This window comes from Trichechus manatus, unplaced genomic scaffold, assembly GCF_000243295.1.
Source record: "Trichechus manatus latirostris isolate Lorelei unplaced genomic scaffold, TriManLat1.0 scaffold00283, whole genome shotgun sequence".
Taxonomy (NCBI): Eukaryota; Metazoa; Chordata; class Mammalia; order Sirenia; family Trichechidae; genus Trichechus; species Trichechus manatus.
In genome coordinates, this window is record NW_004444219.1 from 283,592 (window position 1) to 298,935 (window position 15,344).

The 15,344-nt window shown below is 34.0% G+C and overlaps 1 protein-coding gene across 13 annotated transcripts in view; it reads left to right on the forward strand.

Annotated features, from left to right (window-relative positions):
• Positions 1-13,796, forward strand: part of SENP6 (SUMO specific peptidase 6) — a 140,392-nt gene extending 126,596 nt beyond the window's left edge. For 5 of the 13 annotated variants that reach the window (XM_023725062.1, XM_023725066.1, XM_023725063.1 and 2 more), the window contains 5 exons: positions 2,555-2,658; positions 5,276-5,364; positions 6,989-7,057; positions 7,164-7,314; positions 8,968-13,780. In XM_023725062.1, the coding sequence (XP_023580830.1) occupies positions 2,555-2,658; positions 5,276-5,364; positions 6,989-7,057; positions 7,164-7,314; positions 8,968-9,177 (623 nt within the window). In that variant the 3' untranslated portion in view covers positions 9,178-13,780. Of the gene's footprint in view, positions 1-2,554; positions 2,659-5,275; positions 5,365-6,988; positions 7,058-7,163; positions 7,315-8,967 lie in introns of those variants that run through there. The other 8 variants (XM_023725069.1, XM_023725074.1, XM_023725068.1 and 5 more) reach the window with 6 other exon arrangements.
• The last annotated feature ends 1,548 nt before the right edge of the window (positions 13,797-15,344 follow it).

Sequence of the window (15,344 nt, forward strand, 5' to 3'; positions counted from 1 at the left end):
GATCAGTGGAATTGAAGACAAACACTTGGATACAACTCTGTTTCAGGAAAACTCAGAAAAAAGAACAAATAAAAATGAAAAGACCCTGAGAGTTATGTGGGATACAGTCAAAAGCAAAAATTTTCAAGTGATTGGAGTTCCAGAACAGGGATAAAACAGAAAACAGAGAGGATCATTTGAAGAATTGCTGACAGAAACTTTCCCAATATCATGAAAGATGAAAAACTGGCCATCCAAGAAGCTCAATGAACCCCATATAGGATAGACCGCAAAAGAAAATCACCAAGGCATATCATAATCACACTTGCTAAAACCAAAGACAAAGAATCCTGAGAGCAGCTCGTGAAAAACAAGAAGTCACATACAGACGAGAAACAGTAAGACTAAGCTCAGATTATTCAGCAGAAACCATGCAGGCAGGAAGGCAATGGGATGACATAAATAAAACCTTGAAAGGAAAAAATTGCCAGCCAAAAATAATATATCCTGCAAAACTCTCGTTCAGATTTGATGGTGAAATTAGGACATTTCCAGATAAACAGAAGTTAAGGGAATATGTAAAAACCAAACCAAACGTACAAGAATTATTAAAGGTAGTTCTTCAATCTGAGAACAAACAACTTCAGCTCACAGGCAGAATCTAGGATGCAGGATCGTACCAGCCGGATACCAATCTAGGAAATGAACTCTCAAGGACTATCCAAAACCAAAAGAAATACAACAGGGAATCAGAGCAGTTAATCAGTATATGACAACAACATCAGAACAATAAAAGAGGGAATAAACGGTGTAGGTGTAGAACTTTCTAATGGAGAGGAAGACAAGGCGATACCAAGTAATAATAGACTGCTTCAGACTTAGAAAGATAAGGGTAAATTTCATGGTAACCAAAAAGAAAGTTAACAAACATACTCATAAAAATAAAGAGGAAAAACAAAGTCTCAGCAAAATCAAAACCTACAAAAACAAAAGAAATGAAAAAATCTACAAACAAAAGGAATTCAGCACAGGAGAGTAAGAACAAAGAAAAAATCAGCACCACAAAAGGATTCACCATGGTGTTTTATTATTTTAAATATTATACTTCTGATCACCACTTTTAGATTTATATACAGCTTTTTCAGGAGCACATTTTATTTTGTTGTTTTCCCATACCATCTTGTTTATATTAATATTCTTAATATCCTTTTCATAACCTATGCCAAAATTAATTTTAACGTGTTTAAAAAACCTTAAAGTCATGTTGTTAAAATCTTTGAATTAGCATGCTTTGTAATAAACAATACTGGTATATAGGCATTATAGTCCCTGATTCTTTTTTTTTCCATGTAAATCTTATTTTCCTACAAATCTTGTCCCTTGTGTAATGATTATGTAGTTCATCCTTTTGTACTGAGCTTTTTTAAACCTTTTGTGTGATTTACTTCTTTCAACAAAATAATTGATTTTTAAGTACAGTAAGTCCTGGGTTACAAACTTCGAACTTACAGACTCTTACGTGCCCTTCAATGTTATGTAAATTGGCCCTCACTTTGAAACGATTGAACCAACCCCTACATGCAACAAATTCTTAACAGTCAGCTTCACTTGCTGCACAGCAGCTTTATTAAGACTTTGAGCCTTTTATTGCACTAAATATAGTAAGGCTAAATAAGAACCGTATGCACTTGTACCAACTTAATGTACAAATTCAACTTAAAGACACACTTAAGAATGGATCTTGTTCGTAACTTGGGTACTGCCTGTATTTAGATTGTTGGAATGGACCTTTAGAAAGTAACCATTTCAAACTAACTTGAATTCTAAACTTTTACTTAAAGCCCAATAAAGGCAAAAAAAAAAGTAATCATTTCAGCTTTTTCCTATGAGTCACTTTTTTTTGTACTACCAGCATTGCATTGTTTTATTTATTGAAAAGCCTATGAATATAACCAAGGCAAGAAGGAAATCTTATTCAGAATTGGGAAAATTTGTCCATAACTACCATTCTAATACAATGATTCTTTTAGTTTTTAAATTTTTCTTTCTACTATTTGTTCAAAAGCAAGCCTATTTACTTAATTTTTAATCATGTTTATATTTTTACCCTACGTTGTATAACTTCTCATATTTTATAGTTGTAATTTTAAAACTGTGCAGTTTCATTTGATGTTCCATAAGTTGCTGACTATTCCCGTTATTGCATATTTAGGTTATTTTTAGACTATTGTAATGTCCATTATTAGTTGAAGATATCTGGTATACCTAGCACAAAACTATGTATATACATGTATACATACATGTATGTTTTTACTTGTACATACCTATTTTTGATCATATAATTGATACCTAGGTTTTGTTTTGTTTTAACTGATGATCTAAGGAAACAACTCTAGTTGACATGTGCATCCAGGTTTTTATTACAAATAATTTACTTTGTATTGGTGATATTACATGCTAACCTAAATTTTGTATCCTTAATTACTATGTTATTAGTTAATAGCACTAATTTTGATATTATATCCTGTGACTTACATGCATAGCTTTTATTATGTACTGTTTCTTATTAATACAGATGGCTTAAGCAAAATCAGACTAAACTATAGTGACGAATCATCTGAAGGTGGTAAAGTGCCTGACGATGAACTCATCGACTTCTCAGAAGATCAGGATAACCAGGTGAAGGCAAAAGCTTAGCAAAAAGTTCTAATCTCTTATCTAACTGAAAATTTTCTGTAGACAATTCCTGCAGGCAAAAACTCATCATGCCTTCTGGATTTGGATCTCATTTCAAAACACAAATTCAATTTCCAGTTCAGAAGTTGCCGAGATAAATGTATGAGTGTTTATTTTTATTTTTTTCCCACTGTAGACTGAATTAATATTACCCTCCTCAGAAAGCTTTAATATAAAATTAATTCTCCCACCCCATCCCAGCCATCATCACCTTTTCTCTCTACGTTTCAAAGCTTTCAAGGGTCTTATTTAACCTTTAGTCTAACATTCAAGAGGAAATGTTTAAATTTTCGATTATGTGAAGGAAGAGCATGACCAAATTATTGTATTATTTTTTCTATTTTTCCAGTGTTTTATTACTATTTAATGTATATATGTTATAGCAGCAGTGGATAGTATTTAGTTAAAATTAACATAGATCTTTCCTGTAGTTCTTTGGAGTCTTGTTGATGATGTTGGGTACCTTTGAGTTGGTTCCAACTCATAGCGACCCTGTGTACAACAGAACGAAACACTGCCATGTCCTGCGCCATCCTTACAATAGCTGTTACGCTTGAGCCCACTGTTGCAGCAACTATGTCACTCCATTACATTGAGGGTCTTCCTCTTTTTTGCTGACCCTCTACTTTACCAAGCATGATGTCCTCCAGGGACTGGTCTCTCCTGAGAGCATGTCCAAAGTAGATGAAATGAAGTCTTATATAACCATCCTCACTTTGAAGGCACATTCTGGCTGTAATTCAAGACAGATTTTATTCATTATTCTGGCAGCCCATGGTATATTCAGTATTCTTCAACACTGTAATTCAAAGGCATCAATTCTTCTTTGATCTTCCTTATTCATTGTCCAGCTTTCACATGCATATGAGATTATTGAAAATACCATGGCTTGGGTCAGGTGCACCCTAGTCATCAAAGTAACATCTTTGCTTTTTAACACTTCAAAGAGGTCTTTTGCAGCAGATTAGCCCAGTGCAATACATCATTTGATTTTTTGACTGCTGCTTCCATGGACGTTGATTGTGGATCCAAGTAAATGAAATCCTTGACAAATTCAGTCTTTTCTCCATTTATCATGAGGTTGCTTATTGCTCCAATTGTAAGGATTTTTGTTTTCTTTATGTTGAGATGCAACCCATACTGAAGGCGGTAGTCTTTGATCTTCAACAGTAAGTGCTTCAAGTATTCTTCAGTTTCAGCAGGCAAGGTTGTGGCATCTGCATATCTCAGGTTGTTAATGAATCTTCCTCCAATCCTGATGCCGTGTTCTTCTTCATATAGTTCAGCTTCTTGGATTATTTTGCTCAGCATACAGATTGAATAAGTATTGTGAAAGTATACAACGCTGACACACACCTTTCCTGACTTTAAACCACACAGTATCCCCTTGTTCTGTTTGAAAGACTGCCGCATGGTCTATGTACAGGTTCCTCGTGAGCACAGTTAAGTGTTCTGGAATTCCCATTCTTCGCAATCTTATCCATAATTTGTTATGATCCTCAGTTGAATGCCTTTGAATAGCAATGTCTTATTTGCCCTAATAAACATTACTAACATCAAGAATAAAGTATATTTTTGAAAATATTTAAAGGCTGCTTTATATTGAGAAATTTATAGGAATCTACAGTATACCATTTCTTTAATTTTCTGACCTTTCTTTAGTTGTTAGGACAAGTTTTGAGTTATTTAATAGTGAAGATGGCTTTGTACTATACCAGTTTTCCTTTTTGCTTAGTCCTTTTGTGAACAAAAGCCATTTTTTGTGATGTGTATTTGTTTACAGTGTGTGACTGTGAGGTACAGTGTTTATATATACAGACACATAATAGAAATTATATGCATGGTTTATAATGAGTACTTATGCTCCTTTGGTCATAGCAGTTAACTCTTAAGTGAATTAGCTAGTCTAGTTGGTCTTTAATGTTGTTGTTGTTCCTACTGTTTGATTATTCCATTCACAGAGTTGCCAGAAGCTTTCTCCAAAGATAAAGAAAAAAGCCTTGTTTATTTTATAGTCGAGAACTACAGAATAAGACACAATATTTTTAAACTAATTTCTGCTTAGTAAAGTAGATACATGGGTTTGTCAAGGAAAGAAAGCAGTGTGTCATAAAACTATTTAAATATTTCTGATTTGGAAAATTATTTATGTGAAAGAATAATAAAGATGAGTCATGCCCTAATGTGGAACAGTTGTCTTAGCCAACCAAGTAAATTTTTATAAAAATTAACTGAAATTAGAGCAGTAATATTTGAGGGGAGAAGAATCAGTCATAATATATCTAATCATTAAAGATTTATTCTAGATTGAGTAAAACTATGTAGCAATTTTACTTAGATCTCTGATTGGTAGTTTCTTTTTATTGAAATGTCAATATTGTGACATTAGATAATTAGAATCAGGTGACTTACCAAATTTTCTAGTGTCTGATATACCTAAATAGAAAATTTCTTTGCGGGCTTGTTATGAAGGTGTTTATCTTTGATGGTGCTACTTTGTTAGTTCAATAATTATTTAAATTGTATATTTTTAATGCTAATAGTAGGCTTTCTTTTATAGGATGATAGCAGTGATGACGGATTCCTTGCTGATGATAACTGCAACTCAGAACTAGGGCAGTGGCACTTAAAGCCTACAATCTGTAAACAGTAAGCATTAACTGTATATCTTGCAAACTACATGATTACAAACTACATAATAATTTTTTTTGAGTACCCTCATAGAATAAAATATACCTGGACAGTTTGTAATTAAAGAAATATTTGAGCAAGAGTCACAAAGGCTGCTCAGTAAGGAAAAGGGGACATACTGTCCAGGAATTAAGGAGGGGAGAATGGATAATCATTTTAATCTTCCATTTGCCCATGTTTCCAGGTTCAGTGTGCAAGAACACACACGTGCTTGCACACACACAAATTTCCATAGTAAACCACTATTTTTTTTGGGAATATAGTGTTTTGGAGCAGAAAAAGACTATGAACTGCCATTCTAATCAACATCATGAGAATTGGAGTTTAGACTGGTTTCACAGCTACTGTATGAAGGGTATGGAATGACTCAAGGCAGTCCTATGGGACATGTTCCAGATGGGAGCCCCAAAAGAGAGTGAACCTGTTTGGTTCTCAGAAGTGTTTGTTCTAAGGTCTCTCTAGAGGCTCTGAACTTCTTAGGTGATGAAGTATTACTTATTTCTTTACTAAATCTCCTTTTACTTTCTGTAGAAAATGTTTGCTAAAACTCCATTAATAGCCTTTGAAAAGAAACTTCATTTATAAAGTTAAAAATAGATACTAAGACAAAATTAAGAGATTTGTCCCAAATCTTTAGATCTTCAAGAACTTAGGTCTTCATATATTCCAGGGCTTTGGCACTACATTAGATTTCCTCACTTACTTGGATTTACAACATTGCTTTGCAGAGTTAAAATTTTGAAGGTTGAGTGTTTAGTTATACTGGATGTCCTGAGGAGCCCTGGTGGCTCAGTAATTAAGAGCCCAGCTGCTAACCAAAAGGTCGGCAGTTCGAATCCACCAGCCGCTCCTTGGAAGCCCTGTGGGGCAGTTACAGTCTGTCTTATAGAATCTTTAGGAGTCAGAATTGACTCTACAACAACAGGTTTTGTTTTTTGGATTTTTTGGTGGGGGGTGGTGGTGAGGAGAGGGTGGTGTTCTGAAGTGGAATATTGCCCAAAAAAATGGTTTTTGGGTTTTTTTTTCAGGGGAGGGGTAGAATTCTGAAGTGGATTCTTGCCCCACCCCCTACCCCCCACCCCATCCCCCTGCCAAAAACACACACACACACACACACACTGGATTCTAAACTAATTTTTTAATGCAATAATTACCCGTTTGGTTATCTACAATAGGTTTTAGTTGAAAATAGGATTATTTTCCTTCTACTTTTGCATGGTCCCACATTTAATGATTTGGAGTATGGGGATTTTCAAAACTTAAGAATTGTTTTGGCTTTCTACTAAATTTTTAAATATTTTTAGGAACGAACAATGAGAATTTAATGAAATATATTTATAACTAAGATACGGTTAAACTAATATTCTGCAATTCAGTATTTAATATAACCATAGATATTTAAGTATTATTTTATTGAACTGCATGTATGTATAAGATTTTTTTTCCTCCCCTACAGTTTACTGAGGTATACAAAGGGAGTTCTGAAACTTTTAAATTTTATTGTTAATGTACTACATTTTAATTTTTTTGTGCCTTTACAACATTATAAAATACTTAACATAAGGTCATTTCTACCCTGCAGACCTTGTATCCTGCTTATGGACTCACTCAGAGGCCCTTCTCGGTCAAATGTTGTAAAAATTCTAAGAGAGTAAGTTCAAAATCTGACCTCACACTTTGTGTCATTTTCTGGTGGGGGTGACAGGTCATGCATACTTACATATATGTATGTTCTTACTATATGTGCATTATTGCAGGTATCTAGAGGTGGAATGGGAAGTTAAAAAAGGAAGTAAAAGAAGTTTTTCCAGAGATGTTATGAAAGGCTCTAATCTAAAAGTACCACAGCAAAACAACTTCAGTGATTGTGGTGTGTATGTATTGCAGTATGTAGAGAGCTTTTTTGAGGTGGGTTTCAGTTTTTTGACCTGGTGTAATAAATAATAAAGTGTTTGGCCCTATTTTAGGGTAAAAAACACAACAAACAATACATAAAGTAAATTTGAAAACTGTAGTTTAAAAATTATTCCAGAGAGCAAAAACTCCCAAATTGGAGAAATTTTAAGGTGTAAAAATGCTGTATTTATACTTCATTAAATCTAAGCTTATTGACCTCGTTTCATCACTGATCAGTCCATCTATATCATCAATTGTCTGTCTCCCCTGGCTGTTTATATCTTACTAAACCTCTCCCATGATTCAGACTGCCTCTTTTCTCCCTTTCATAGATATATTTCTTGAGAGAGATTTATATTCACTGTCTCTATTTCCTTGGAGCCCTGGTGGCACAGTGGTTAAGCGCTTGGCTGCTAACCAAAAGGTCGGCAATTTGAATCCACCAGCCACTCCTTGGAAACCCTTTGGGCAGTTCTACTCTGCCCTATAGGGTTGCTATGAGTCGGAATCAACTTGATGGCGGTGGGTCAGGTCTCCATTCCACAGCTCCTGTTTACTTCTCAAATCTCTGTAATCTGTGTTCACCCTCAGTCTTATATTGAATTTGTTCTTGACCTCCCAGCACCATTTGACCCTGTTGACCAAAACAAATCTAATTGTGTTACTTTCCTACTTTTAAATCTTCTTGTTCCTCTTGAATTGAAAACTAAAATGCATCACATGGCCTGTAAGCACCTACATGTTCTGGCCCCTGCCTAAGCTTCTAGCCTCACTGCTACCTTTCTCATTCGTTCTATATATTAGCCATCTAAACATCATTCAATTTCTCATATTGTATGTATCATGTTCTTTCTTACCTCTAGGCCTTGATACCTATTTCCTTACCTGGAATACTCTTGGCTGTTGGCTTCTGTCGTTCCTTGGCTGGCTAACTCCTCTTTGTCATTTATGTCTCAGCTTAAATGTCATTTTCTAGAAATTTTGTTAAGCTCCCACATATATTATACTTTTAGTACTCTGCACTTCTATCATAATACTTGCCACGTTCATTGTTTTATTTGTTGAATTCTTTCAAGACTGGAGTTGGCAAACCTTTTCTCTGTAAACATTTTAGGCTTTGTGGGTCATACAGTCTCTGTTGTGACTGTTCAGTTCTGCTGTTGTAGTGTGAAAGCAGTCAAATACAACATGTAAATGAATGAGTGTGGCTGTGTTCTAATAAAACTTTGTTTACAAAATAGGCAGGGGTCTGGATTTGGCCTGTAAGCCGTGGTTTGCTGACCCCTGATCTAGACCATGGAAACCCTGGCGGTGTAGTGTTTAAGAGCTACAGCTGCTTACCAAAAGGTTGGTGGTTCAAATCCACCAGACACTCCTTGGAAACCCTATGGGGCACTTTCTTACTCTGTCCTATAGGGTCGCTATGAGTCAGAATCAACGGGGCGGCAATGAGTTTTTGGATCTAGACCATAAGATATTTAAAGGCAGAAGCTGTCTTATATTTCCATTGCCTAGCTCAGTGCCTACCTTATGATAGGTAATGAGTAAATACATATTGAATGAGTAATTGATTTATTTTTCATTTTTAACTTAGGATAATTTTGTGACTGAAACTAAAATATTCTTTATACCTTTTTAATGTGCATGTAATATTTTTATTTTTAGAATCCAATTCTCAACTTTGAACTACCTGTGAATTTGGCAAACTGGTTTCCTCCTCCAAGAATGAGAACAAAAAGAGAAGAAATCCGAAACATAATTCTGAAGCTGCAGGAAGATCAGTGCAAAGAGAAGAAGAAGCATAAGGACACTTACTCAATAGAGTCATCTTTAGGTGAAGGAACCGAACAATATGTCAGCAGTATCCCAGATTGACCATTTCTGTTGCTTGTCGGTTCTGCCTTCGAAAACTGAATGACTTTCACCTTTGACTATAGACAGTAAAGAACTGAAGTGTTCACTACTGAAAGTGATTTGGAAATGTTAATGCTTGTATAAATGTCATATAATTAATTTTCAATGGAGTATGTATTAAGTAAATGAGTGTAAATATGTTAATGAGGCCAATTTTTCCAGCATTTATAATTATTTTTTTCACTTGTTAGGAAGCTTTTGTTATGTATTTTCTGTTAATAGTACTTAAAACTGCAACTTCTAAACACAAAATAAATAAAAAGAAAATATTTATAGGAGGAAATCGTTAACTTGATATTCTTTAGTAAACTTGTTTTAAATTCCTCAGTGAGTGGGATATATTTCATAGGAATATTTAAGTATGATAATGTTTTGACCTTTTGCATTTGTTTTGAAATATGAAAATAAGATTAAATCTAAGGCATTTCGAACTAAAAAGACATCTGCATATGCTTGTATAGCAGGAAAAAACTAACAGCTTTTTAATTCGAACACTCTTGTGTGCTCAGAGAACCCAAGAAATGTTGATAAATGTTTATAATTTAAAACAAATATTTATGAAGAAGCAGTATTAAGAACAATTCAAATTAAAGTTACTTTGAATTATACTACTAAATAATAACAAAATATACTTTATCATACATTATTGTAAAATGCATTTTTGAAGACATCAGAGACTCAGGTTAAAATTATTTTGGTTAAGTGCCGCTTGAATCTCAAATTTCCCACGTTACCTTTCTGTGTTATAGCTTAAAGTATGCTACAATCTGTGTGATGTAATAAACATTTTTAATCTGTGTAAACACAGAAATTTAAATAGAAATTTACTATTTTTTGTAATAGCTTTTGCTATTTTTCCATTGCTTACTTTGTTCTTGTTGTTTTGATAAAATATCAGACTTTTTGCTTGAGTTTTTCAAGTGTAAATTACTTTTAAATGTAAAAGTACTGTCTTTAATCGGTTTCATAATGCAGAAAAATAACTCCTACATGAATCCCCCTTTAAAAATACTAAAATGTGATGCTTTTGATGAGATTTACAGTTCATATAGGGACCGTGCATATGTGTGCTAAAACTATTATTTTTCAAATGAGATATTATACATTTCTTTCCAGTTAACTTTGAAACTTGAAACACATATTTTTAAAGTTTTTTTGTTCAATAATGAATTTTTAAATGCACATATAACAAAAGTAGACTAAAAGACATTTTTATCATCAGCAGTTACTTTTATTTTGGCCATCTCTGGCATTGCAATCAACATTTTATGCTCTTCTCTTGAATTTAATTAAGTCTACGAGTATAGGGTTTTTTGAGGTGGGTTGTTAACAACAAAAAGTCTTTTTTTTTTTTAATATTACAATGCTAGCTTAAGGGAAGTCACTATTGGAGTATCTAACTATGGATTTTTGTTTCTTCATTACTTTGAACTATCTTAACATTTTTTTATATCTGATTATATTTTTTAGGAATATTCTAGAGCTAGTACATCAGATATGAAAAACAAGTTTAATTGTAGTATTACTAAATATGGCAAAATGCTTTTTGCTTTCTAATCAGACTAGGACCAAAAGAATCAGATTGTTTTAAAAACCTAATTGCTGTAAGCAAAATTGATACATTTTTTTTAAATGTCCTGCATTTTGTCAGAATTTGAAAGTACTGACTGAAAAAAAAAAACTATTCTAAAATCCATATTTAATTTCTGATGGTTACATTTTGTACTCATAACTTTTGATAAGATAAAAATATAACTTGTCCCTTGGACCAGTTTAAGCCAATCAACATTTTAACATGAAAAATATAGATGGATGCATGTCAACTTCTAGAGGTAGAGTACCAACTAGTTTATGGTATTTTTCCCACCCTATGTGAAAGATCTGTTTTTTAAATTTAATACTAATTACTTTGCAGTGCATACTAAAATTTTTGAAGACTACTAGGTTTAGCTCCAAAAGTAAACTTGAGAGACTCTCTGGTGTAAACGCACATTCATTTGATAACTGTGTACTCTGGTACTTCTATACATAGTTTAAAGTAGGTATCAACCTTTTAAAATGTGTTATGAGTACTTAGAAGTTGTGAAACAAAACATTGAAGTCTAGAGGTTTGTTACTAGACCCTGAAGCTGCATGACGAGTATCTGGTGTCTTAACTAATTAGATAGATGGTGTTGTATTGGTTTTCTTGCTGGATAGAATAACAGTTAATAATTTCTAGAAGAGTTTTAGATTACTTCCCATAAAATATGTATGCGTCTCAACTCTTGGCTAGTTTAGGAGCAAAGGTGATGCTTCATTAGTCCCTTCCCTTCAATGTTGCTTAAGGCAGTTGAAAACGATATTATTTCAAGTTCACATAAACCTAAAGCAGTTTAGTTTTTCTTTGCATAGTAACCTGTGCTTCAATTTCAAGTTTCTTTCCAGTTAACTTTGAAACTTGAAATACATATTTAGTCAATTAAATTGTAGGAGGTTTTATTTGAAAGGATAAAATGATTATCAAAATTACATCTTGTTTTAAATCACCAAAATGAATTCAGTATTTGTTTTCTTTAAAAACTGATCTATGAAAGCTAAGCTATAATGGAAAAAAGAGTAACAGAGTTTTAATTTACCAAAAATCAAATATTGTACTTAAAGTCTCAAACTATTCACTGAGAAAGAATAATAAAGAATATATTTTAATATATAATAAGAGTTGATGGATTAAAGGGACTGGAATATAAAGATGGAAGGGAATAACTGTCAGAAGAAACAATTCTTAAGAGTTACAAGGCAGTGTAGTGCTGTATGTCTAGAGGAGATACAGATAACAAGATTGCTCTGTATATCACTTTAAGGATAAACAGTAAGGGAGGAGATTATTGTGGGGGTCATACTACAGACTGCCTAGCCAAGTGACATAAATGGATCATTAAACAACAGAGGCAAGGCCAGATGGTACTGGGAAATGTAAAAATGTGCTGAAATACTCCAGCAGGAGTTTTGGATACATTCGTGTTTCCCTATTCTTAGACAACCTGAAACCCTGGTGGTGTAGTGGTTAAGAACTACAGCTGCTAACCAAAAAGTCGGAGTTTGAATCCACGAGGTGCTCCTTGGAAACCCTATGGGGCAGTTCTGCCCTGTCCTATAGGGTTGCTGTGAGTCAAAATGGACTAGACGGCAATGGTTTTGGGTTTTCTGGTACTCTTACAAAGAGGAAAAGGGGTCATGAGAGCTGCTGCTCCGAAACTTAAGTTTACCCATAGGGGAAGAATTGCTTGATCAAGTGGAGGCAATGTGAACCTTGGGAAAAAGTAACCCTACCTTCTAGTAGCCAGATCAAGGAATACTGGTAGAATAACTAAACTACTGTTAATAGAAGTTAGGGTGCAATGTACTCAGAGGAAAATGCCATAAACCCATGGCCTTGAATCATTAAGAAAGGTTAAAAGTTAAGAGGTCTTTATGGTCCTTATTGAAAATGATTACAGTGAGGAAGATGGTATCCAGAGCCAGAATTTTTATCTAGAAATGTACATGTAAATCACCTGGAGAGCTTTTCAAAATACACATATATCCAAGGTCTCAACCCCAGTTGTGCCATATATTTTCAAAGAATTTCACAGGTAATTCTGATGTGTACCTCCTGTGGCAAACCACTCATTTGAAAGGGTCATTGTATGTGCCTGATGGCTTTCAAGTTGCTGGCCCCAGCCCTTTTTGAGGGTTACCTGCGTTTTCTACCCTTGAATGCTTTAAGTACCACTTTACCACCCTAGACTCCCATTAAGAACTTGATAGATGAGGACATTAAATTGCTGCTACTAAGCCTTGAGGAATTGTAAAGAAAATTACTAAGGTACTCAAAAGTTAGAGGCTGGCAAATACGTCAAGTTTCATATGGAGGAAAGTGCATTCTGCAAATTATAAGTTAATATACATCAACAATAAGATGCTAAAATGAATTATTATAATGGATTTAATAACTCGAAGCAGTGGCCACCAGCAGTCATAGACCGCTAAAAACAAGGTGGTTTTCTTTCACTTTTTTAAATGAGATTCTGGACTAGTCAGTCTGTAGAATGCAGCAGACCAGCAATTCTCAAAGTCTGTTTAATAACTAGTTCAAGTTAAGCAGGTTCCTTCACAGGATTTCTCATAGCCTTTAATATTGCTAATGTGCAGAATGATTAAACAAGAAGAAGATACAGAACACAACTTATTTGGTATAGAATTTGACCATATCTCGTTTGTCTCCTGGACTGGCTTTCTATAAGTTTCCTGTCAGAAGACATAGAATTACTGATAGAGGTGTTTATGAACTGAAGTTCAAAGAAGACGCTTTTGAAACTGATTTTGAGGTTGGTTATTTTTTATATTTTCTTTAATAGTTGGCTGCATGATTTGTAAACTTCATAATGACTAGTGTCTTGACGAAAGGAAGTTTAATGAGAAGCATTTTTCTTTAACCATTTTAATAAAAATAACCATTGTCATGAAAGATAATTACAAATCTAATTCTTTTATACAAATGGATTCTTCTAGAAAAAGCAGATTAGATGATACCAATCGTAAGTAAGGTAATCAAATCCCTAAATGCATATACAGGAAAGGCCTGGGATCTACTTCCAAAAATTAGCTAATGAAAGCCCTATGGACCCCAGCTATATGTAATGCAACCCATCATGGGGATGGTGCAGAACGTGGCAGCACTTTGTTTAGGTGTTCCCGGGTCACCATGAGTCAGGGGCTGACTCTAAAGCAGCTAATAACAAACTCATGTAAAAGTAGAAATTGTGTAAAAATAAGAAAGTGAATTGAAAGATTATTTGGATGCTTTTTTCTCCTGTTTATATCTGAACCACTTAATTGCTAGCTTTAACTGCTTCTGACTTCTGCTGTATCATCCTTTACTTTAGAATTAAACTGCAATAGATAAACCTTATAACCAGAAGCATTTTTTTCTTTTAAAGATAGCTGTGCAAAAAAAGTATTCTTTATATAAAATTAGCAGGTATTAATAATACATTTTCTATAATTTTTAATTCTTCAAATACCTGAAAACAGGACTTTGTTCAAGCCTGTTATATTACATATTACATGTTATTATAATTAGATTTATATATGTAGAAGACAGCAGAGGGTTTGATTTAAAATAAATTAGATAAAATGATCTTTAAACATAGAATAAAGATTTTGAGTACCTAGTTTGTACTAGGTGCTGAGTGTAAAACAGGGAGCCAACAGATACCATTCCCCGTTCTTGGAGCTTCCTTACAGTCTATTCAGAAAGACATCTGTTAACCTTACAAATATAATAATTTCGAATAAGTGTCTTGCATAGAGGAAAAGATAGGTATATTAAAACAATTTAGCTTACTCTGGGAAAGTTAGGAAAGGTTTCTCTGAGGATGTGACACTGGGACTATGAGTAGACAGAACTGAGCAAAATCTGGAAGTAAACAGAAGAATATTTTGTGTAGGCTGTGGAAAGGCCTTGAGGTCGGAAGATGTGTTACTTGTCCTAAGTGATAATGACCTCATTTATTAAGTATGCACTATATGCCAGACACCGTTCTAAACATTTTAAACACATTTATGTCTCACAATGACTTTGAAATACATACTGTTATTATCACCAATTTATGGAACAAACTTAGGTCTACAAAAATTAATAGTTTCCCCAGGTAGGCTGTGCTTTGAACTCACAATCTTACCCTACAGTCTAGATTAACCTTTTCTAAATAAAAGAATATGAAAATTAAGGGGTACATATTTTCTAAGAGCTTTAATGTGGCAAAATCTTGGTTATTATTGGAGTAACATGGGGGCTCACTGAACTATGTTGTTTTTCAGTATGTTTAAACATTTTCATAATTTTAAAATAAGATAAGGCCTATGTAACTGGAGTTCAGAGTGATGTGGAAAGGTAGGCTGAGACTGTATCATTCACGGTCTTGAAGTCGTGTTCAAGATTTTGGTCCTTATCTTAAAAAGCCATTGAAGCATTTTAAGCAGAGGAATAACGTGACCAAATCTGATTGTTGAAAAGATCATGCTGAAGACCAGAATTACTGGTTTGATAGACTGGAGAAACCCTGAGAGTATGGCCCCTGGATGCCCTTTTAACTCAGTGCTGA